This window comes from Cyprinodon tularosa, unplaced genomic scaffold, assembly GCF_016077235.1.
Source record: "Cyprinodon tularosa strain WSP-4 unplaced genomic scaffold, ASM1607723v1 ctg341, whole genome shotgun sequence".
Lineage (NCBI taxonomy): Eukaryota > Metazoa > Chordata > Actinopteri > Cyprinodontiformes > Cyprinodontidae > Cyprinodon > Cyprinodon tularosa.
This window is the reverse complement of record NW_024039054.1, coordinates 409,698-432,773: the sequence shown is the minus strand read 5'-3', so window position 1 is coordinate 432,773 and position 23,076 is coordinate 409,698. Positions and strand designations below refer to the sequence as shown.

General features: G+C 37.8%; 1 protein-coding gene across 6 annotated transcripts in view; it reads right to left on the bottom strand.

Annotated features, from left to right (window-relative positions):
• Window positions 1–9,946: 9,946 nt before the first annotated feature.
• The window catches only part of LOC119789588 (connector enhancer of kinase suppressor of ras 2-like), a 69,275-nt gene continuing 56,145 nt past the window's right edge, over window positions 9,947–23,076 (bottom strand). For all 6 annotated transcript variants that reach the window (XM_038294530.1, XM_038294534.1, XM_038294531.1 and 3 more), the window contains 10 exons: window positions 20,313–20,497; window positions 20,152–20,200; window positions 19,892–20,070; window positions 19,725–19,798; window positions 18,415–18,486; window positions 18,150–18,217; window positions 16,918–17,018; window positions 16,357–16,837; window positions 11,122–11,321; window positions 9,947–11,044 (listed from right to left, as the gene is read on the bottom strand). In XM_038294530.1, the coding sequence (XP_038150458.1) occupies window positions 10,997–11,044; window positions 11,122–11,321; window positions 16,357–16,837; window positions 16,918–17,018; window positions 18,150–18,217; window positions 18,415–18,486; window positions 19,725–19,798; window positions 19,892–20,070; window positions 20,152–20,200; window positions 20,313–20,497 (1,457 nt within the window). In that variant the 3' untranslated portion in view covers window positions 9,947–10,996. The remainder of the gene's footprint in view (window positions 11,045–11,121; window positions 11,322–16,356; window positions 16,838–16,917; window positions 17,019–18,149; window positions 18,218–18,414; window positions 18,487–19,724; window positions 19,799–19,891; window positions 20,071–20,151; window positions 20,201–20,312; window positions 20,498–23,076) is intronic.

Sequence of the window (23,076 nt, the reverse complement as noted above, 5' to 3'; positions counted from 1 at the left end):
CTAAAACCTGGTGTTGACAAACAGGAGATAAGCATAAAAACAGAAAAGATCTGCCTGTGAACCACTTAACATGCAGTTTGAAAGTGTTCGATTAGGAACATAATTGACAATTAGATCGTTGATGATCGTTTTGTATATAAGAGGGAAACTTGTTGGGGGATTTTGGATTTAAGAAGGAACCAAGGATGCTAGAAAAAAATTATTTCTCTATATGATTATTATCAAAACCTTTGCTGCAGTGTTTGATAAGCTTAAAGCTTTTAACTATGTTTTGTGGACTTACTGATTGTAAAGTGGGCTGCCACCGTGTGGCGCATGGTGAGATTTGTGGGCTTAAGGGTCTTGCTCAGAGACTCAGACTGTGGGAGTGGGGCTTGAATTCAGAACTTCTGGATTCCAAGCTCTATGCAGCTGCCACTCCCCTATCTAATATAAACATAATTCCTGCTCCCATCTCTACATCTAATCCTAAAACACAATTTTGAAAAAGAAAAAACACCAAACACAGTTTTCATGATTTTTGCACAATTTTCATTTGAAAATGTGGGAACGTTCCACAAAACATTCAAGAAAAATTGTAACTTGCAGCAAAAAAAAGTCTGAAGAATTGAATCCTGGTTTGGGTCATTTTTTTCTGGGTTCTAAAAACATAAATGTTTGGTGATCTCGTCCCAGTGTTGGTTTGTGATGGACTGGGACCTTTAAAGAGTATAGCCTTCCTTCTGCTCATCAGTTGTGCGATACGAGGCTACCTTGAGTGGCATCAATTTTGTTCCATTATTGGTGTAAATCCTAATCAAAAAAAAAAAAAAAAAATGCAATCAAGAACTGAACCTTTGAAATATTTCTGACTCAAAAATGGGCTTTTGAGAGCAGTTTTATTTTCTCTGATTATATTTTTTACAAATTTTGTTTTTTCAAATTTAGAGTTTTAGAAAGTGCATTCTTTCTTAATTGTTTTATAGATCACATTCTCTTCCCTTCAAGCTCAAAACAAAACACTAAAAATTTTGCCAACGTGAATGCAGACCGATAGGAATGCAGCTTCGCTCCTCACTCCAGAGGAAAGTGCTCCCCAGAAGTGAAAAGAAAGAAATCTTTAAAACAAAATTAGAAAAGAATGTAATTCATAACACTCATTCTGAAATAGAGAAATCCCTTTTAAAATTATTCCAGAAAACAGACAAGTTCCTGTTAAAGCTTTTTCATATTAAGATGTCTTTCCTAGTTTTATTTTTGGATGGAATTTTTTTCATGCTCTTTGCAACAATGATGGAACAAAATGCACTCCATACATGTGATGCTTTTACTGGATATAAGGATTGAAAGAAAGAAACGACTTTGATAACTTATGTCAAAACATGTTTGTAATTAAAAAAACCCCACCAAAAATAAATTTTAAAAATGAAAAAAAAAAAAAAGCTTAGCATATTTTATTCAAAACAAAATTAATGTCAGATCAAAATCAGCAACAACAGCAACAAAACAAGAGCAGTTGATTAAAAAGTGACAAAGTCCACCTGTTAAAAAGCCAAACAAAGCGTTTTGCCTGCTTCTCTCTATCTTTAATGCATGGAGTATCTTTTAGTGTGACCGGATCACTGCAGATCAAACCTGTCCTCCTCATAAAAAATGAGAAACACAGCACCTAAGAAAGGAAAAATAAAACAGATTGAATTCCTTCTACTATAATATATAAGTTTTCACATAAAGCATCTATAGAACGATACTCACAAGAAGCCTTTGCCACAGCCCAGAGGTCCAAAGAACAGCTCTGTTGGAAGGCAAACCTTCCTGCACACTCCGCTGAGGCTGGGACAGGACCAAGGAAATGATGCTGCTTCATTTTCAACAACTGTGAACAAAACCCAGCAATTGTCTATGAGGCTTTGCAATAAAAAGAAAAACATCCTAAAAGTCCACAGATGTGCCGAGAACTATGAGGATCTGCAAAAACAAAACTCACCATGAAGAAGTAAGAGCACTAAGATAAAGAAGGCTGCTATACGATAGGAGAGCATGGTTATGTTTGACAGCGTTGCTCCAGAATGATGGTTTGTCCTGGATCTGTGCAGTTTTACCCAGAAAGCAGGAGTGAAGTTAATATGAAGCAGCAAACTGGTCACCAGATTTTTGTATTAGAGTTTCACAAGAAGCCTTTAGAGAACATACCTCTCTAAATTACATCAAGAAAACTTCATCAGCGTTTTACACCCGTGATCCAAGTGCTGTCATGGGACAAGATACTGAAATGTACCCCACCCCCCTTCCAAAAAAAAAAAATGCAGTTAAATCTGATTTGAAACTCATGCACATTCTTAGTGGCTCTCGCATCCTGGAGGACACAAGCTTCCCTTCTTTGTGGAAATTGGCATGGCCTTAAAAACTCTCACTGCAGCTGAAACTTCTGTGAAAGAGTCCACATTGCTTTCCAAAAAAGTGTCATTATTCACATTAAATCGATCGGCATGTTGTCCTGTTAGAGAAAAAGTTAAAGATCACCAAGAATGAGCCATAAAGTATCCCTGTTACATTACAAAGATGAGCCTCCATAGATTATTTATATGATTTTATGTGTTCAACAGGAGGTAGAGCATATTTCTGGGTTATGGCCTCAGATAGTTTTTACGGTTAAATTTATATATTTTAAACTATTTTTAGACTAAAAAAAAAACAGAAATGGTTCAATGTGGCCCCTTGAGTGTATTTTGTAAATAATGGTTGAAAAAAGGTACAACACAAGCCTGTTCGTTACTCCAAGTCTGCTTCTAGCAGCCTGATTAGGCTTATATTTCATCACATTTTTTGGAGGTAAATGTATCTAAGAAGCTAAATCTGGTACCTTATGTTTTCAATTTTAAGAAAACTTGTGCCATCGACACAGGACACATCAACAACATCCAAAAGATGTTGTTTTCATGGTAAACTATGAACAGGATTTTTTTAATTTTTTATCAAAATATCCTGCAGGACTCTGTAGTGTTTTTTTCCTCTCTTTATATCATGGACTCTCCACAAGTTACTGAAGGAGAGTTGAACATTGTGCTGACAGAGGCAGCCTTGTAAGTTGAAGAAAAATAAAGCTTACATCCAGATATGGAAATCATCATTGCAAAGAGGAAAACGGTGAAAAATGAAACTGACCAGCCTAAATATTCAAAGCTGCAGGGGAAATCTGATTAAAGAGAGCAGGTGGAATGAATGAGGCTGATTAGGACGCAAAGGCTTATTGAAACGTCTATTTGAAATGAAAGATCAATATACACTGTACTAACAGGAAAATGAGTGAAAGAAAATATTTTCCAAATAAACAGGGAAGACAGGTTAAATTTCCTCTTAAGATCTCGCTATTAAATATACACCCATGTTTACTCCTGCTAAATTACAATTCAATCTGAAAAACTCACATGAAGAGAAAAGACAATTACTTTGTCTTTGGCGCTCAGACCTCAGCAGGAAACATAGTGCTGAATTTTAATAGATATGCATGAACTTGTGAACTCCTTCACTAGCAATGGCAATAAACCTGATTCTGATTCTGATTCTGAACAGGAGTAAAGAATATGGCTGTTTCCCCCACAGGCCTGAAACTGGTGGTGGAGTGGAGATAGATGAAGTTGGTCAGTCTGTAGACTGCTGGTTAGCGAGACGGTATGCAGAGCTTTATGGGGAGATCCAGTGGACTGCGTGATCTGATGCTAGAGCTTCACTCAGGGACCTGGAAGATGGAAGTCCAGTTGGAAAACACAGGCTGAGAGAACCTGTCCATGATGAGCAAGCATGAAGCGACAGTGGAGAGAAAAACCTCCCCATTGGGAAGAAACCTCTGGCAGAACCAGAGGCCTTTTAAGATGAACTTTGGATGCCGATTGGCTTTTGTGGAGGTGTGGTTCAAAGCTGATTGGCTGTTTCACAGGTGGATGAAGTAAAGCAATTATTTTCTTCAGTGTCACAATGTTTGCCACATGTCCTACTTTGCGATGTGCTACCCTTATGCCCTCGTGTCTGCTCTTGCTGCACATGCATATTTTTGTGTGTTTGTCTTTTTAATTTTGGTTTCAGTGATTCAGTTTAGCTCCACTTCTCTCATTGTATACTTTGAAAAAGGCTGAGTGACTAGAAGAAATCTTACAAGTTTAAGAAGAGAAAGAATAAAGACAAGGTTATATTTGGGGAAATTCTTGCACAGGATGGTGGAGGAGTATGTAGGATGGTGCTCTGCTTCCAGAGAAAGAAAATGTCCACTATATCTTTAATCATTTGTGGTTCTGAATATTGATATATGCATAAATTAATACATACATTAAATGGTTGGGTGGGCTTCAGATCTAACAGACAAAAACTGAGATCTTATCTTAGTATGGCTGAACTTTAAAGTAACCCATTATTTCTAAATAATTGTTAAAGTAAATTGTCTTAACCAAATATTAAATTGGTTCAAGGAACAAATCAGCAGCACTCTCACATCTTATGATTCCATATTATCATAAAAAATAGATTTAGAGCTAAAATGAAATAACAGATCTAAAAAAATATTTTTATAATAAGAACTGCAGCTTAATTTGAGCAGGTAAATAGGCTGTGGTCCATTTCACAAAGCAGGTTTAACAAACTCAGATTCAAATCCTTAATTCTGAATTGATCTGGATTCATTTCGAGATTGAACAAACTCTCTTGGAGAAACGGAAAAGGCTGAATTCCCCAGTTTTCAGGTTTAGAAACGTATTCGATAAAACCCGTGTCATGAAACCGACCGTTGACCTGCCAAAGGAATGAGTGTTTCTGCTCTTAAAGTAGGATAATTAGATTATATGCACTTGAAATAAGAAAACAGAGATGTTTTTTTCTAATAATTTTAAACATAAATCATTTTAAGTCAACTACAAATTGTCTTTCCTCCTTAAATCAAAGGGAAATAAACACATCAAGATTAATTTTTGACCCCTAACGAGAGCGGATTGTTCGTAAACAGTTACTTAATCCAACACAGATGTTGCAAAAACAGTCTAATTTGTGATATCCAGTTTGATAAGAATTTGACACAACCTAAGGGTCAATGGCCTTAGAGACAGTTTAATCTGTGTTGCATCAGTATTTTTTTAAAGGGATGTCATTAATGGTTGTCTCCAGACTTATCCGAATTCTCCAGTTATTGTCCTAATAGGTGTCCCATTTGTGTTAATTTGTTTCTAAATGAATAATGGCACACAGTGACTAATGGTCACTCATTTATAATTTGGCCTGGATGCATTTGCTCTTAAGCATATTCGCTAGAGGGGTTTTGGTGGAAAATTACTTAATGGTGAACTAAAGTGATGAACAGAGATTTAAATGCCCAAGTTTGTCCCAGCGTGACTTGTTAACAATAGGGTCAAGTTTGTTCAACTTTCCTTCAATGAAAAGCCGAGGGGTAAAAAAAGCTTGCATTTATTATATTATAATATGATATGCAGTTAAGAATGCAATAATATGGATCAGAGTTTTCTGTTTTAAGCCTTTTTAACTTTTTGCATAAAATTTCATTTGAATTTAATGAAACAAAAAATATTCCTTTTGTAAACAACTTTAATAAGATCAGTGGAAAAGGGCTGGAAGTTCATTACTTTGAACCTTTTTTATGGTCCAGAATATTGTTGACCAATTTCAAGGCAGTTTAATTAAGGAAATGCAAGTTTTTTTTATATATAGCACAATTCAGTACAAAGAAGATTCAAAGTGCTTTACTGAATGAAAAGATAAAATTTAAGCAAAATAAAAGCAAATAAGGATAAAAAAAAACCAAGATAAAATCAGGTAGTAAAGCTAATAAACAGTTGGACCACAAACTTAAACCTATCATACCTCAATTAACTTTAACAGTCAAAGGCAGCTCTAAACTAATGGGTTTTTAACTTTGACCTAGAAGAACTCAGGCTTTCACCTCTTTTCCAGTCTTCTGGGAGTTTGTTCCAGATCAGTGGAGCATAGAAGCTGCTTCTACATGTTTGCTTCTAGTTCTTGGTGGACAGAGTAGGCTGGAACTAGAAGACCTGTGGTCCGTTTCAGGTTTACTGAAACCTCAAACTTTTCTAAAGCTGAAATCAGAAAAAGTTTTCCGTTTCCCAAAGTGAGTTTCCTCCACCCCTGTTTCTGTTTATTAAATATAGTAGAGCTGGTCCTTCATACCGCAGGGGGTCTCCCTTTATTCCTCCAAGCTTGAGTCCTCTACCAGAAGCCTGGGAGCTTGAGATTTCTGCGCAATATCTTTGATGTTTCTAGAAATACACTTTTCTGGACCAAGATGTCTGATATATTTCCAGGGAGCTGCATTTTACATCTTAGATTTACATTTTAGGTCTACATTTTATTGTTAATATACAACATTTTTATATAAACATATAAAAAATGTTAAAGTGTTAATAAACTCTGTTTCTAATATAAAAGAGACGACCCTCAGTGACAGATGATTTAATTTTAATTACTATAATTATTGTGTCTAAGGTTAGGATTAGTAGTTCAGTAAATAAACCACAAACTAATCTGCTAAGATGATGTAATGTTTCATTGGGCATGTTTTGATCTCAAAGGACCTAAACTAGACCCGCTGTGCTGAGAAGTTATTGGTGAGCAGGTATGAAGTACATGACTGTCTCTCACAAGAGAACAAATATAAAGCCGTTATTTTCCTGCTCTGTGCACTTACATGCCGCTCAGACTCATACGTCTAAACTCAGATTAGTTTTAGCATGAATTTCACTCTGGTTACACCTTTTTATATACCTCCCCTACAGGGGAGGGCAATAAACATCTTAAAGTATCAGCATTATAAATCCTAAGCTGGCTGGGAATTGAAAAGAACATAAAATCACAACAACAATGCTGTACCAAATATCGAGAGCATGCACAAGCCCATTTCTCCTCGTGCCCGCTCTGTTTAAAAGTTGCTGTTCTCATCGCTCATATAGAAGTTCCACTTCTGGGTCCAGTTTTGAATTGTATCCTTCAAAAACAGAAGATTTAAAAAGAGGCTTGCTTCCTTACATTTCTGATTTGATAAAAATAGTGCTATACAAAAGGCACATTTAATGATCACAATTAAAGTTTAGGGTTAGGGACTGTCAAATATAATTCAATATAAGAAAATACATTTCTTAGATTCATATTTTATTTTAACTTAGGTAAATAAAATATGAAGTTTTCAAGTTACTGAACATTTCCCTGACCGAGGGCTTCACCAGACATTCCCAGCAGACCCTCACTACTTGGTTGGGTATGCCAAGTCTGTCTGGACTCCTCTTCTTCCAGCGTATCCAGCTGGTGATTGGGGGACAGCTCCGCTCCTCTCTCCACCTGAGTGTCCAGGACATGTGGCTGAAAATCAGAAGACACAATTACAAAGTCAATCATCGACCTCCAGTCTAGGGTGTCCTGGTGCCAAGTGACAATTCCCATGCCTGAACATGACATTCAATATGGATAGTCTGTGACTTGCAAAAAAGTAACATAATGAAACTGTTGTTTCCCATATGGATGTCAAAGCCCCCAGCAAGAATGATGAAATCCCCAGGAGGGGCTCCAGGGTGGGGTTCCTGCTCAAGGCGACGTAACATGCCTCGATTTCTTTGTCTTCATGGGGGCTTTCTGAACCGCTCTTTGTCTGACCCATTTACCCAGAGCCTGTTTGCCTTGAGAAACCCTACAGCGGCAACTAAGCGCCCAACAACATAGCCTCTAGGATCATCCGGGCAAACACCTCACCACGTTAAGGTGGCGGTTTAGGAGCGGAGGTCCTGTATACTAACCTAAATATGAATTTGGTGTATCTCAGATTAAGTTAATACTTTGACCAAAAGTTACTTAGTATTGCTTTAAGCCGTACTGTGTCTGCAAAAAACACCATAACACATGTTTTCACATTAAAAATAAAGCTATACACAAAAAGCGTCATACCTGGTAGTGTTTACTTAGTGCTTTCTGAGCCTGAAAAGATTTTTTGCAAACATTGTTGCAAGACTTTGCAATCTGCTTGAAGAACTTACTTATGAATCCATCGACTTGGCAGCTTCCTGTTGGTTCCCACTTCAGTGTATTACAACGGTCAAAATGTTTTCCGAGCTCTACTCATATCTCGTCCCTCTTGGTTTCCAACTTTTTTTTTTTTTAAACTTGATCTGCGACTTTTCCTCTTTCTCTTTCCAGCTCTGGTGGGGATATTAATTCCTTTGTTTACTCATTTTGTACTTAATCAATATTACACCTCGAGTCAGGTGACCCTAAATACAGAAAACACTTAATCATATTTAAGATGCGAGACAGGCAAAGTTTAAAACACATAAAATATAGGTCATCAGTATGCTATATATTAAAATCTGAAAGGCTTTGAATAAAACTGAAGTAGGCTACAGGCGCAGAAATTTCTTAGTCATGGGATATGACTAGGCTCCTTTAATTAGTTAGAGGTCTTGTCATATCTAATATAATAATTCAATTTGAAATTAAAGGATCACTATGTCACTATTTGTCATTTCATTTTCATAAAATACATCTGACTATTAATATTGAAATGTATACTCTACTGGCTGTGGATACAATCTTTTTTTTGCATCTGTACATCCATGACAAAAAAAATTACCATTCTAGAAAAAACATAAACCCTTCACGTCTACTTGCTCTAGTTTTCAATCACATTTCTTAAAGTATGACTCACACCTAAATCAACTTTTTTTAATAAATTGTATAAATAGAGATCCTAAGAGCTGTCTACATTTCCCAGGCATTATTTTTTAATATACAACAAATTTGTTGAAAATCTACTTTTTTGGCTGAAGCCATTTATTTGGCGCCTTCATTGGGTTAAAATGGATTGTCCATATCTGATTTTTGCTATTGGCTTACTCCGGAATGCAATATCAATTTATCAAGGACAGCTGCTCTCTTCTTAATAGATCCTCCTACATATAGTGGTTGGCTAAATGAAAATATATTTTATTATTTCCTCATAATGGAAAATGAAAATATTTTTTTCTCTTTATTAAAGTTTACAATAATATAAAATGCATTACAATAGATCAACATGGTCATTGTATATTCAGGCAGTTCATGATTTTGGATTTTGGTTTAATTAAAGCAAAAAAAAAAAAAAATGGATAACCCTTTTTTTTTTTGCAATAAACAAAAATAGAAAAAGAATCATGAGATTTTTCTTTGTTTGTTTGTTACACAAGTAGCCTGACCCTGAAAACTTCTCTTGGCCGAGGGGGAGAAAAAATGTTGTAGAGGACAATATCAGCTTATCCATGGAAATAAAAGTTCAACTTTGAGACGCAGTGCTTGCTGTGGGACTGAAGGAGCCTGCTTCATTTTCACCTACCCCTGTTCAATACCCTTATGTTAACATCTTGCAAACTGGATGGATATTACTAGCTAAGCGAGGAGACAGACCCTTTTATCCAAAAGACTTCAGATCAAGTGATGACAACGGTTGCTATGGAGATCAGATAATGGCTTACTTCCCAACTGGTCATTAATTGGATTTGACCTCTCTGTGATTTTAATCCTCATAATTGAGAGTGCGCCCTAATCAGTTATTTCTTCCATTTTTGTTTAGTGCAAATAATTGGATAATGGTTTGTTATCTATTTCCTTGTTTTACTAAATAAATGAAAATCAGAATACTAGTGTGCGTTTCTTTCTCCGACTTTTGTGAAGACGGTCAGAGATCCAACTGATCTGTCACAAAAACAATCATTGCTGGGATTGCTCTACTTGCCTTGTTTATGTCTTTGTTAGAGCGAGTGTGCTGCTGTCAACCACAGCCTAGACTGCGCCCAACTCTCAGCATATTTTCTTTTACTATATGTATGAGGAGGTAAGGCTTTGGAGTGACATGAGTGTACCTTAAAATGACATTTCTTCATATAATCCATTATCATCCTGTTACCTGAAGAAGATAAAACAACGAGCCTCGTTTATGCCTGTACCATACTTTAATCAATAAAAAAAACAATAAGTGGCTACAGTATGGCCCAGGTGTGCAATATGAGTCTTTTTCAAAATGGCATGGTAATGTACTTTAGTCTTACAGAGCATGCTTCCCCATTAAACATATACTAAATACTTCTTTTTTTCTTTTTTTTTTTATAGATCTTTCATGGTTAAAATTGGAAGAAAAAAAAATCACATTTCTGGGCCAGTGTCTATAACAACTAGAGAAAACACACCGCACTGGTTGTGTGAAAGTGATGTGGGTGGAAGGATGAGAGAGAAAACACCAGCATTATCTGAACCAAACCCACTTTGAATTACAAAACTGCCATACAAACAATCAGGTAGACAGCATGCATACAAAAATAGACAACTATTCTTATCACTCCATGGTCATTTACAGAGATAGTTCATTATTGCCAGACGTTACATGTTTGTGCCTCTGTTGAGGAAATGGCTTTCTCTCTAAATCTTCTCTCAACTCTTGTTTTTAAAAAGGTACAATGTACATTCACTATCACTGAGGCACAGCACTTGATGTACAGATTAAATAGGTAGCCAAAGAATAATAAAACATGGTGTGATCACCGCTTTAGCAATGTAGCATTAAATATACGACACCCTGTACACTCACAGAACAAACGTAACTGTGGATCAAATGCACATGCACGATGAAGCCAGGCGTGGAGCGGCTGTCCGGGATAAAGGTTTAAAACAATGCAACAGAAATGGGAGAGGTGGGAGGGGCCGCCATGCATGGAGGTGATGATTTTAAAAAGCTTACAAATTAATCTTTTAAATGGCCAAAAGTGCTTTCAGATAGTTTATTAATTGGTTTTGATTCCTGCCTCCTTGAGGATGAAAAGAGGCAAAAAGTGACATCGTTTTTGCTTTTTTTGCTGCTTTTCAGAGAAGTAGTAGAAAGAAGAAAAAAAAATCTGATCAATGGACGGCTGAGGAGGTTAAAGATGTGTTTGGTGCCTTTGACTCCAAATCTGAGGCACAAGCAAGAGGCAAAGCTGGGGGGGGGGGGTTAACCTAAAAACCCCAGTGACCGGTTTGTGTCCTGAAGAGGAACATTCTGCAGGGAAACAAAAAGTATGAATTACTGGTAGGCAAATACAGCACAAATGGATACAAATGAGATTCCCTCAGTACCTTCAGTGAGCTCTGCAGGATCCGCAGGCGGTGGAGCTTGTCGTTTAAAAGGGGGTCGTTAGATCTGCGGACGAAGGAGCGTTTGTACTCAAGCCGACCAGCTGATCTGTGGTCAGTAGAGCTGGACAGACTGGTCTGCTCCAGAGCTCGGTACAAATCCACCAACGAATCTGTTTGCATTCTGCATTCACGCCCAAGACCTTGGAAAACAGAACAGCACAAAGAAGCAGACTGTTTACACCCCCAATAAAAATAATCCTAATCTACAAAACTTTACAAATAATATTCACTAGTATTCACTACTTGGTCACAAAATCCTGCCTCCAACTAAATGCAAAGAAAACTTCCACATGATTTTTTTTAAACAGCCATTTTAATAAGAACACTTCTTCACTGGAGGTGTGAAGCTGGCTTTAGTCGATGAATTTAAGTATCCAGGCTTAAAGGGATCCAGCTGTAAAAAAACGTACTATATTTTAGGCCAAAATGTTCAACTAGTCGTGGATCCATTTAAGTCTGAAACCCACGCTGACATTCAATAACATGTTGAGGAAATTAGAAAAAAAAGTGAATTTTAATATGCTAAATTTAAAACAGGTCAAGTCTGTTTATGACCCTGAATGCTGCGTGGATGTTGATGCACTCCATCATCTTTTCACATATCGAGTAAAGCAGTCTGCATATCTTCTTGGTCTCTTCCTTCTGGCACAGTGCTCAAATCAGAGAATGCCTTTTTTTTAAAAAAAGGTAGCTAAAAGATGGGATAAAAAAAACAAAAAACACTCTAATTTAATCACTGCAGTATTATAGATACATAAAATTTGTCAAACTTTTAACATTTAGTTTGTTTAAACAGTTCATTAAAGTTTTGAATGGACCTGCACCGCTGACTCATCAAACTGAAAGTAAAAAAATGGGAAGGAACTAACTCAACTAGATACTTACAAACAAATCCCACTTTCAAAGTACATATCGATAAGTGATTTATGATGTTTTTGCTGGTGCAAACTGATTTTTTAATGTGTGTGGAAACTAGCAGTTGTGCTGTAATCTGGCATATTTACAGCCGTGTTTGATGCAAATGTTAATTAATATATGCATTTTCCACAATAAATAAAGTCAAAATAAGTAAGCACCGACACAAATAGGTGCATAAATGTTGATACTGTTAAAATAAATAAAAGTGTAAATAAAAGTGTGGCATCACTTTGAAACCCCTAAATGAAATCCAGTGAAACCATCCACCTTCATTCTTAACTAATTCATTGAAAACCTAATTTGTTTTAAGATAACGTCAGTGAACAAAGAGCATGATAAAAAATAATTTCTGTTTAATTTTGTTTAAATTTTTCCTTCTTAACATAATGGGGGTTACATTTTATATTTGAGCTGGGCAAAAGTTTGTTTATGCACTTATTTATTGGTTTTGTCGCTAAATATGAGCATGAATGTCATACATACTTTGTACTTCTTACTGTGAAGAGGATACTTACTGTATCATAGAGCTAAATAGGTGGTAATATATCTGAAAACGTAACTACTCGTATTGTTTCCTGTTAACTTACAGCACTCTCTTCTGGTCTGATAGACACACTGCATTCTGAGGTATGCTGTGAGGTCCCTTTTTTTAGTTGGAATTGGGGGGGTAAGTTTTTGGGGCTGTCCTTTGAAATGTAAAAGATTTAATTTAGCGTTCCTCTCATCTCCATGGGAAACGTTGGAGAAACGGATACATAAACGGGCACAGGAACCCGGGGCCCCTCCAGGGAGTTTTTCTTTATCTTGTTCAGACTTCAATATTAACCCAGACTGAAAGGATTCCCTTTTTGCCTCGGTTTCCACCCGGAGCTGAAAGGGTACAAAGGCATCTGGATCAAGCATAATCAAAAGCCAAAGGAAAGAGAGGGAACGAGCAGAGAGAAAGAAGGAGAGCGGACTGTCAGTCTTAAACAAGAAGCAGAGTTTGATCTTCCGTAGACAAACGCCCTGAAGGTTTAGTAGAGATGGCAAACAGGACAGCTTCAAATCGAACCCAGTAAAGGAATAACAGTGAACATTAAACCTTTGACATTCACTGGCTTTGACTGAATGTCTCCAGTTTAAAAGGATCCCCGATGATGAATGGAGATGAGGCCGCGTGCACTCAAATCAAGCTGAAGGATCTCACTGCTGTTATAATTAGAAAATATTTTCATCAGCATGCATCGTGTCATTACGGTCGACCCTAGAATGAATGAACTCTGATTACCTTTAACCGGGGTCCAATATGCTACCAATACAAACACCACAGATTGTCTTTCCCCTCTTTTATAAAACGCTTTAAAGCAGTGATTTACTAAAGGAGCAAGAAAAGGGGCCTCTGAGAAATTGGAGAAAAAGTGAAAAAAGGTACAATTTCAAAACATCACTATTGAATATAACTTTACCTGAGTTTAGATTTGTAACCTCAAATTTCAGTCCCACTTTGGCTGAAAGGCCTTTTCTAATAACATATTCATGTGAGTCTGGCTTTTTTTTAACCTTTAAGATTATCAAAACAAAATGCAGAACATGTTTACAAGCAGACAATGACATTGGTCTGGTACCTGTATGCATTACGTGGGAATAAACAATAGTGTTGAAAAGATGTTAGTTAATATTCTTATGCTAAAAAAACATCACAAAAAGTGAATATCGATAGAACTAAGAGCTACCTTCTAGTAATGGATTCGTCTTTTGTAGCAATGTCTGTTAATTTAGAAATGGAGGACTGGGGGGGTCCACTCCCAAACGGTAATGCTGTCTAGGGGGTCGTGGCATAGAAAAGTTAGGAAAGCCCTGCTTTAAAGGGCTTTACTTGACCTGAACTTTAGTTCTTATTGTTGCAGAAAAGCTCGGTTGCTTTCAGGGGCTCTAGACCTGGAAGTTACAGGTCTGTCTGCCTATTAGGTTAAAGAGACATTTTGTAAGTTTTTATTGGAAATATCTACAATAGCCTTTTTATTTGACCCTTTCTGATCAGTGTTGGGACAAATGCCTTAATGGGTGATGTGTTACAGTAATCACGTTACTTTTCCAGTAACTAGCGCTGTAACTAATTTGTTTGTAAAAGTCAGTAGCGTGTTAGTTATAACTGTACGGCAACGTGAACATGTATCCACACAACGACTATGACCAACTTGAGCAGGAACACAGAGACGATGGCGCAGAGCCACTGATTCAACGACAGCGTTCCTACAGACGAAGCTCCACTGAAGGCTAAATGTTGCTGGGATTTGCTAATTTTGTGCGGCAAAAATACTTTATAAACATCGTTAGGAGCTGTAATTTAAAAAAGCTCCTCACGTCATCTTCACACTGACTGAAGGCTTTAATCAACACACTCTTTACTTTCGCAGAGCTATAACGATTTTTTCGTTTTTTCGGCTTTTTTCTGGAATAGCGTAACTGCTGTTTAGTTCTAATGATAGAAAAGCATTATTTTTCAACTTCATACCTACTTTATAGCCAATTGAAGGCTGTAAATTTGCAAAATAATAAACGCCAAAACATCTTTTTTTTCTGTAATGGTAAACAACAAAAATCATAACATCGACATAATTATATTGCGACTCACTTTTCAAAGCCCATATCAAAATAATGCCGATAAGTTTAATGTTTTCAGATGTACCTTTTAATTATTTAATTTATAAGTTAAAAACAAATACCTTATATTCCATAACTGAACCACTAGTTTTATTTAAAATTATTATAAAAGGAAAGTTTCCCAAATTTTTCGACACGTTAGAACAGGATTCCCCACCAGCATCCATCATATGTGCAGCTTTTGCCTAAATATTTTCTTTTTGTTGTGGATTTTTGTAACAGAGATAACTAGGATCATACAAAATTGGTTTTTATGAACTATGTTTGTTCTCTGCTTCCAATCTCAGCTTCTCTTCATCCATGCCTCCAATGAGAAGTTTCTTTTGAAGCTGTGAGAGGTGCTCTTGGAAGCTGTTGTGACTGGATTTGACAAAACTTTTAAGCCTCTCTGTATAAGATAATTTTTTAAGATGAGAAAACTAATTCCTGGTATTTTGAAGTATCAGTAGTCTGCATCCAAAATTTTAATTAAACGGTTTTAGTTTTGGGGAATATATATAAGAATTATGCTCTAATTTGTAGTTAACGAGCTGTCGTTACTATATTTTAATTTGACAAACTGGATCTTTTCGCCATTCTTTTTCCTGTTTGGTGCGATTGCAATTGTGGACCTGGCCAGACTGGAACAGAGCAAATAATAGCTGGGCTCCATATTTTGACGGTGAAGGACTTAGAAAGGGCTGGTTATACTCCCACAGCATTGTGTCGCAGTGAGCTTGTCGCAGGTATGACGCAGATATTTTTGATTTATGCCCAATTTTGAAGTGTGGTCTGTGCTATGCTATTCCACGCCACAACGCAAGAGGGACAATCACGAACTAGCTGTGGGTCTAGATACGGCCTAGGCGGTGAGGTAGTGGAAAAACACATGGGGCAAGTTTGTGCAACAACGTAGGGAGATGAGGGTGAAAAAGAGCGGGGATCCAGGTGGAAAAAGGGTCCCAGCGTTCTCGCGTACCTCGCTCTTCTAGCTGGTCCATCTTCACAAGTCGTTTCCACAGCGCCGGTCATATAAACAAAACAAGCCGGTAAGGTACCAAACAGGAAATACGCATAGTGCAGTAGTGGATGTAGATTTGACCAGACAGTGCCTTTCTGCAGCACTGTCTGCAGTCACCTACAGCTTTGGAGAGGTGCAGCAGAGTGTCTGCGGAAGGTAGGGGTATCTGCTTGAGTGCGAAACACAAGCAGACGACCCAGTTTCTGAGCATAAACCAGCCAGAACATACGTGGACAGTAATGTTCGGAGGAGTATGTGCAACAGTTCTCATTGATTAACATAACAGACAAGTATTCCGCACAGTGTACGTGAGCAGAGCAGAGCAGTGACAGGATGTGGAATCTGGGGGTTAGACCTTTTGATGCCTGTTGTTGCAAATATGCATCAAACCCTTTGTATTACACAAATAGCCAAGATACTTTTTGCAGGCACTTATTTCTGCTTGGTCTCAGTATTTTATTATTCACCATAATAACTATTGTCACAAATTGCCTTTATACTTCAATTTCTATAGATTTTTTTGTTTGTTTTTTGATGTGCATACATGCAAATTCAGGCATCAGGAGGTCAATGAAAGGTCAAATGTACTGTCTAGACGTTGAGAGTCTGACCTGTGTCCCTGGCTCGGTCCATTTGGTAGTTCTGGGTCTCTCTCTGATCCGACGCGGCAGCAGCAGCGAGGATAGCATGCAGCCCGCTGTCCCTGGGGAGCGTGAAACTGCGAGGTTTCCCTCCGGCGTCGGAGTCGATGCTTGCCCTGAGGGGCAGAGGCAGGGCCCTGTACTGCTCCTGCAGCAGGCTGCGCTGCGCTGGTAAAGTGGACTGCCTGCGATACTCCATGGCCAGCTGATCCCTGTCCTCAGACTGCATGGGTTCCTCCACAGGATAGGTCTGCAGATAGTGCATCCTGGAGTTGCCTTCCAACTGGTCCTGCCATGAGTTCCTGTGGCTGCTGGCCTTCGGCCCGGGGGAGATGCTGTTGTTGCTGTTGCTTTCCTGAGGCTCCGAGTGGAACTCCTCGTGTGAGGAACGGGACTGGAACGTGTCCGAAGAGGAGAGATGGCTACGCTTTGGCTCCAGGTAGGGGCTTACCTACAAACACAGATGAACATGTTGGTACCACACAGAAGGACAACGGCAGCATCTACTGAAACACCAGACAGAAAACTCACGGAGGCCGCTCTTGGATAGGTGTCATAAGGTGGTGGTGGACTGTCCCGTTTTGGCACCGGGGGCATCTCCATGTCCTCATGATCACTCTCACTCCAGTAATCTGCAAAAAATCACATCCTTATGTCAGAGCCTACAGTCAGAGTTAAAATAAGCTACATGCAAAGTACATCTGTAGACTGGGAGAGGACTAGAGTCCTTAAAAGGTGCTCTGAATATGAAGATGGACAGATATAAGGTGTGAGAACTTCCTGTGAAATCTTCTGGACGTGTTATGTATCTAATAAAAAGAAAAAATGACCAAATGCGCCCCCTCCAAAGACAAAATAGTTCTCACACACCCACCATAGCAGGGTTTGCATGTAGGCACCTTTAAATAGCCTTACTTCCTGTCGGCCTGTTAGAAGCCAAACAACACTAAGCTATATGAAGGACAAAAATAACCAGCCCGCCTCAGCTTGGAGCAGAAATAACCTGCTGGATGTGAAAACCAAACAGATCCCCTAAAATATATAGCACATTTCCACAGCATAATGAAGTTAATGTTAATTAAATCAATGATTCCCTTTTATTACTTCCACTTTTTGAGAAAAAAGGTTGATGAAGGATTTTTTTGTTTTGGAAGCGTTCCAAAGTTAAAATTTGAAAGTTAAATAAAACTTAATGATAATGAATAAATCAAGACATGATCAACTGCCAAAACAGTCAAGAGCAGAAAGAAGGATACAACCTATAAGGAGATATGAATAAAACATAACAACAACAGTAAGTGTCTCCAGCTGTGGAATTACTTTGTGGATTAGTTTAAGTACTGACAGCAGGTACGGTGGAACCTTGAAACATTTTAGGAAAATCGGATGTGGGGGTCCTGTGTTTATGAAGCAAGCTATAATAATAATAATCAGTCATTTAAATTAAACAAACATTAACTTTACTTTTTTGTGATATTATGCACTTAAATAGGAAAATGGATCTTTTTTTTTTTATTATTTTAAATCATCTTATTCTATTGGCATACTGTCTTACTTACCTTCTACAACAAAGGGTAAATACATGTATTTCATGAAAAATTACTTAATTATTTCTTTTTTGCAGTGTAACCAGACTTCATCTATGACCCCTATTAAATTTGACATCTTTCACCAGCTGACGTCCGAACTTTATCTTAGCAGCTCTTTAACCCTAACAAACATCTTTCTTTGCAGCTTGATGAAAAGGCTGTGACTAATCTCACCTTGTTCCTGACGTATTTTCTCCTGCTCAGAGTATCCTGCAACTGCCATACTGAGTCGACTCAGCCACCTGTGGGGGAGTAACACTTGGTGACGCATACCGTAAATGATTTTGTGATTTTTCCAAAGCTTACATTTCTTTCTTTTCTACCCATTTTGATGAGAGTGGGAGGTTTAATGAGGCAGTTCAGTTCTTGGACAAGAGAGGGATTGAAATGGAGCACTGGAGGAGTTTGCAGCATGGCTACCAAAGCCTCGGATACTCACCGGGACATGTCATCTACATTTTCCGCAGCAAAGTAAAAGGTCTTTATCTTGGGATGGCAAGCCTTGAAAGCACTGAAAGAGAAGTTTAATTATATGTGAGAGCACAAACAAGGTCATGCAGTACAGCATCATTAACATATGAAAGCTGGCCTAAAGCAGACTTTTCTTTTTAACATTTCTGTTTCATTAGGAAACATATAAATCTGCCACTACGACATAAGCACTGGCTAATATCTCACACATGAATTTCTTAGCAATACTATATCCCTTTAATTCATTGGTTTAAAGTTTAGTTCATATAAAACAAACCCTGAATGTTAGAACTTTAACTATACACTCATATGTTTACATTACTGTTTTTCATTAAAATGTTTTTATCACTGCTGCTTACCTTATCAAGACTGCACTTTAAAAAATGAAATAGTCTAGAGAGCTGTACTTAATGAAATTAATTTTTGTTTACACTTGTGTGTACAAAATGACAAATAAAATCTGTCTAAGTCTCTTATCTTCATGCTTTGAGGTGTTTGATATATTGTTGGGCGTTTTGGAATAAAAAGTGAATATCCTATTGAGTTAAAAGTAGCCTGACTTTACAGACCTACATGATGCTTAATCAACTTTTTCGAGCTTTTAATACTCTTAAAATGCTATTTCTTCATCCAACTCATGGACATAAGTGGTATTCATAATAATAATAATAATGATACAGGAGGTTCCTAAGCTGTTCACTCCGTACCTGCCCAAAAAATAATATGCCCACTTCCTCCGATCGGTGAGCAGGTATGTGAGGCAGAGCATGATGGTTTATCCTGGTAAAACAAACTGGTTCTTTTAGCAACTGATCTGCACCGCTCAGAAGCTCGGCTTTATACTCAGCTCAGCTCACTGCACAGAACACCTCCTAGTGTATAAATATAAAAAATGGCTATGCACCTATAAAGCTTTTGCTCTCAGAACTGATCTTTCTGACTTCGGGCGCCTTGCTCTCATTTTTCACTTCTAAATGAGTCATTGTGTTTGTATGTAACTACATTAACCTTCTGCAATAATTGCTTTTATTTTTTCACCACTTTTACACATCTTTTTTCAATTCGAAACACAAATCTAAACGTGCGAGCACACAACTGGAAAGACAGAAATATAACAGGACAATATAAAAGCTTTATGGAAGAATGTAAAAATGTATGCCATCATTTCCTGCTGATGGCTTTATGAGAAGCAACCAAGACACAAGTATTTGTTTCAATCTGATGCAAAATAAAAAAAATCATATCTCAGCGCAGCATGATATATTAAATTATACTCACTACTTTCTTCTGCATTCAGTGGCACGATCGATCCTGAATTCTGGGAGGCTCACGAATCCCTCAGCCTTCTCATCCTGAGACAATCAAAGGTAGTTACATCCAAGCAACATCATTTAAATCAAGATCTCTGTCAATGTTATAGAAATAAAAACAATCCTCCTGATCACCTCTTCGTTCATGTACCAGTAAAGGCACGTGTCCTTTAGGATGAACCAGTACTTCTTCCACTTCTGGGAAAAATAGGTTTTAGCATCCTTCTTCTTCCATAGCCAGCCCTGGCAGTCCCCCTGACCCAGGTCCCTGCAGGAAATCCTTCGTTTACTGATGGAAGCCATCGGGCTGGCAGCTACAGGGAAGCAGAGAAGGAAAAAAAAAACAATTAAGCTTGTCTAAACAAGTTGTAAAATCAGACCAAATTTGTTTCTACCTTGTTTTTTCTTCTTAGACCTTGTCAGCATCGAGGAGCGTTCAAACACCTTAAAATAAAAAGATTATAATATAAAATCTGATTATAGACTTATGGCATATAACAGATCATGCTCCTGATGGTTGTTCTATTGCTACTTCTTTCTTCTGAGAGGGACTCACATGGTAAAGTGACGCAGAGTCGGAGCTGGACGTGGACATGGCGACTTCCAGGGCGGGAACAAGTGTGTAGTGAGTGGGGCTGCTCCCTCGCTCCATCTTCCTCCTGTTCTGACTCAGACTGCGGCCCAAAATGAAGCTCTCTGCACAGGGTTTGTCCTCACTTGGGAAGCGCAGGAGGGAATTCTCTGCAGGGAAAAGAGAAAAAACCAACTCTGGACTGAACACGTAAAAAAAGCCATGTGTGATGGATGTCAGCCTGCTGGGGGAATAAAGTCAGTTAACTGAAGCCACGACAGTTTCAAACTCACCTGTCTAAGCAAACAGTAGACTAATTAGGTGGTATAGAATATTTGTGTGAGGAAATTATGACACAACCAGTCAAGCTGATGTAAAAGAAATCCCATATTTCACCAGTTCACAGGCAGAAAAGCATCCATTTCTCAGTGCATCTCAGTGGGACATTACACCTAGGCTTGCTTATAAGGATGGGAAGCACATCTAGTCCACTTCTAAAAAAAAAAAAAAAATATATATATATATATATATATATATATATATATATATATATATATATATATATATATATATATATATATATATATATTAGTGATGGGTATAGACAATTTTTTTAATCTAGATTAATCTCACTGTAATCTTGGGATTAATCTAGATTAAAATGGTTCATTTGAATTATGCAAAAGGACTTCAGGAATCAGAATTTACTTACTTTAATAATCCCTTGTGGGAAATTGTTTTCTTACAGTGCAACCGTTTGCAGAAGAGAGAAAAATAAGATTGTAAAATAAGATAAGGATTATATGTTTGTGCTACATAATAGGAAAAAGGAAGTCGCGTTAGGTGGCGCATTAGACCAGGGGTTCATATCCTGTTTCCAAAATGCATCAACCACCTGCTTGAGACAGATTTTCTACTATAACAACTGCTAATGAAAATAAATAATATTCAATGAGATGTATTTGTGTTTAATAAGTGTTTATTCAGAAAAACATGAATTCTGAACTGTAGGCCAAAATAACAGGTCCTGATGAACTGGCTACGGTCAGTACTTTGTGTCAGTCAGTCCAAGCTCTATTTCTTCTTTTTTCCACCAGTCACTCAGGCAGCCATTGTAATGTTCTGCGAGGCTGAGTTAGCCTCAACAGCTGCTGGGCAATGTCAAGATGGGGAAATGACCCTTTTATCCTAGTTTTGTGTTAAAGAGGGTTGTTTATGTTGGTAGTCTGTTCATCCTAAGCTAACATTATGTTCTGCAGGTTGCAGCTGTAAGTGTTAACATTGGCACCATTAGAAGACTGTTTCACCAGTTGCTTATAAAGGAACAAGCATTTCCTGGTTGTTTTTAATGCATAAATAAAGAGGTTTGCCACTGGGCTTTGGTTTAAGCATGAGTTAGTTACCTGCTGTCAAACACGCTACAATATCAACGTGCAAGTCATCATTATAATAGACCCAGCTCCTGTTTTAGAGAATAGATTAACAGCTCTTTCATGATAACATCATCAGGAGCCGTTCAGATTTATTATGCATCTAATTACCAGAGAAAATAGAGCATAAAGCATGAAAATAAAATATATCACATCCTTCTGTCTTTGTGCAGGAAGTCTAAGTATCTCCATTTAGTATTGAAGCTAGAAAAGTTTTTTAGGTGAATCTAAAACACAGATCGTCGCTACCTTAACTTGGCTGTAAAAATTTTGCTTTAACTGACCAATCAGAGGACAGAAAATGCTAACATAAGGTTGAGCCCTTGTCCTGTGGGGCAAATCTGAAATCTGATTGGTTGAAGAAAATGTTCCTCACTAAAATGGTTGAGGTAAAATCCGCCAGCACTGCTGATTCTGAAGGTCCTGGGCAGATTTGATTGACATAGCAACAAACAGAGGCTGAATCTGACTGGACAAAAAATATAGCAACTAAATAAACGTAACGGAAGCAGCGCAGCCAAGAGAAATGCTACAAAATTAAGAGAATAAATTGTTTGGAATAAATTAATACAGTTGGATAGAAGAAAATTAAAGTTTAGGTTGTGAATGTAGGTTAGTGTTTCTGATTGATTTTAGGCCAGCAGTGAAAGCCTTGAGACCCTAACCGCTCACCAGTGGTTAACAGCATGTATTATATAGTATACATAGCATGATGATTGATTTAGATGACACGACTGTTTTAATTTGTTTATAATTTGTAAGGTATGTTACCTGTTAAAGTCTGCTTTTATCATGGTATTTATTTACTGTAATTTTACTGTGTAACTGTAACCTGTCAGACACTCGGAAGATGATCTGCAGTCTAACAGTGACTAATAGGGATCCAAATATAGCTAAACGTAAGTTAACATTTATGTTACGTTTACACCGCATGCGATTGAAGCAGCAAAAGCAGCTGGTTTAGATGCAAAGTCAATGGTTGACACACATCAAGGCAGATAAAAAGATCCTGCAGCATGTTTCGAGCAGCAGGATCAGTGCATCCTGAAGCATCTGTGCAGCTGAACCAGTGCCTCATTAGTTTCTAAGCACCTGAGGCACATCAACCAATCAAAAAGCTGATCTGAGAGCTGGCAGGGAAAAAAACACAGCGCTGCTGATGCAGAGCGCTATGATCACTCCCCTGAAACAGTTTATTAACGCCTAAATTAACCTAAAATATCGAGCCTGCTGGCAAAATATGTTTGCTTTTATTATTCTGGTAACTGCAGTGTGTACGACATACCTGAAAAAAGGTAACATCTACTTCCAGCTGCCAC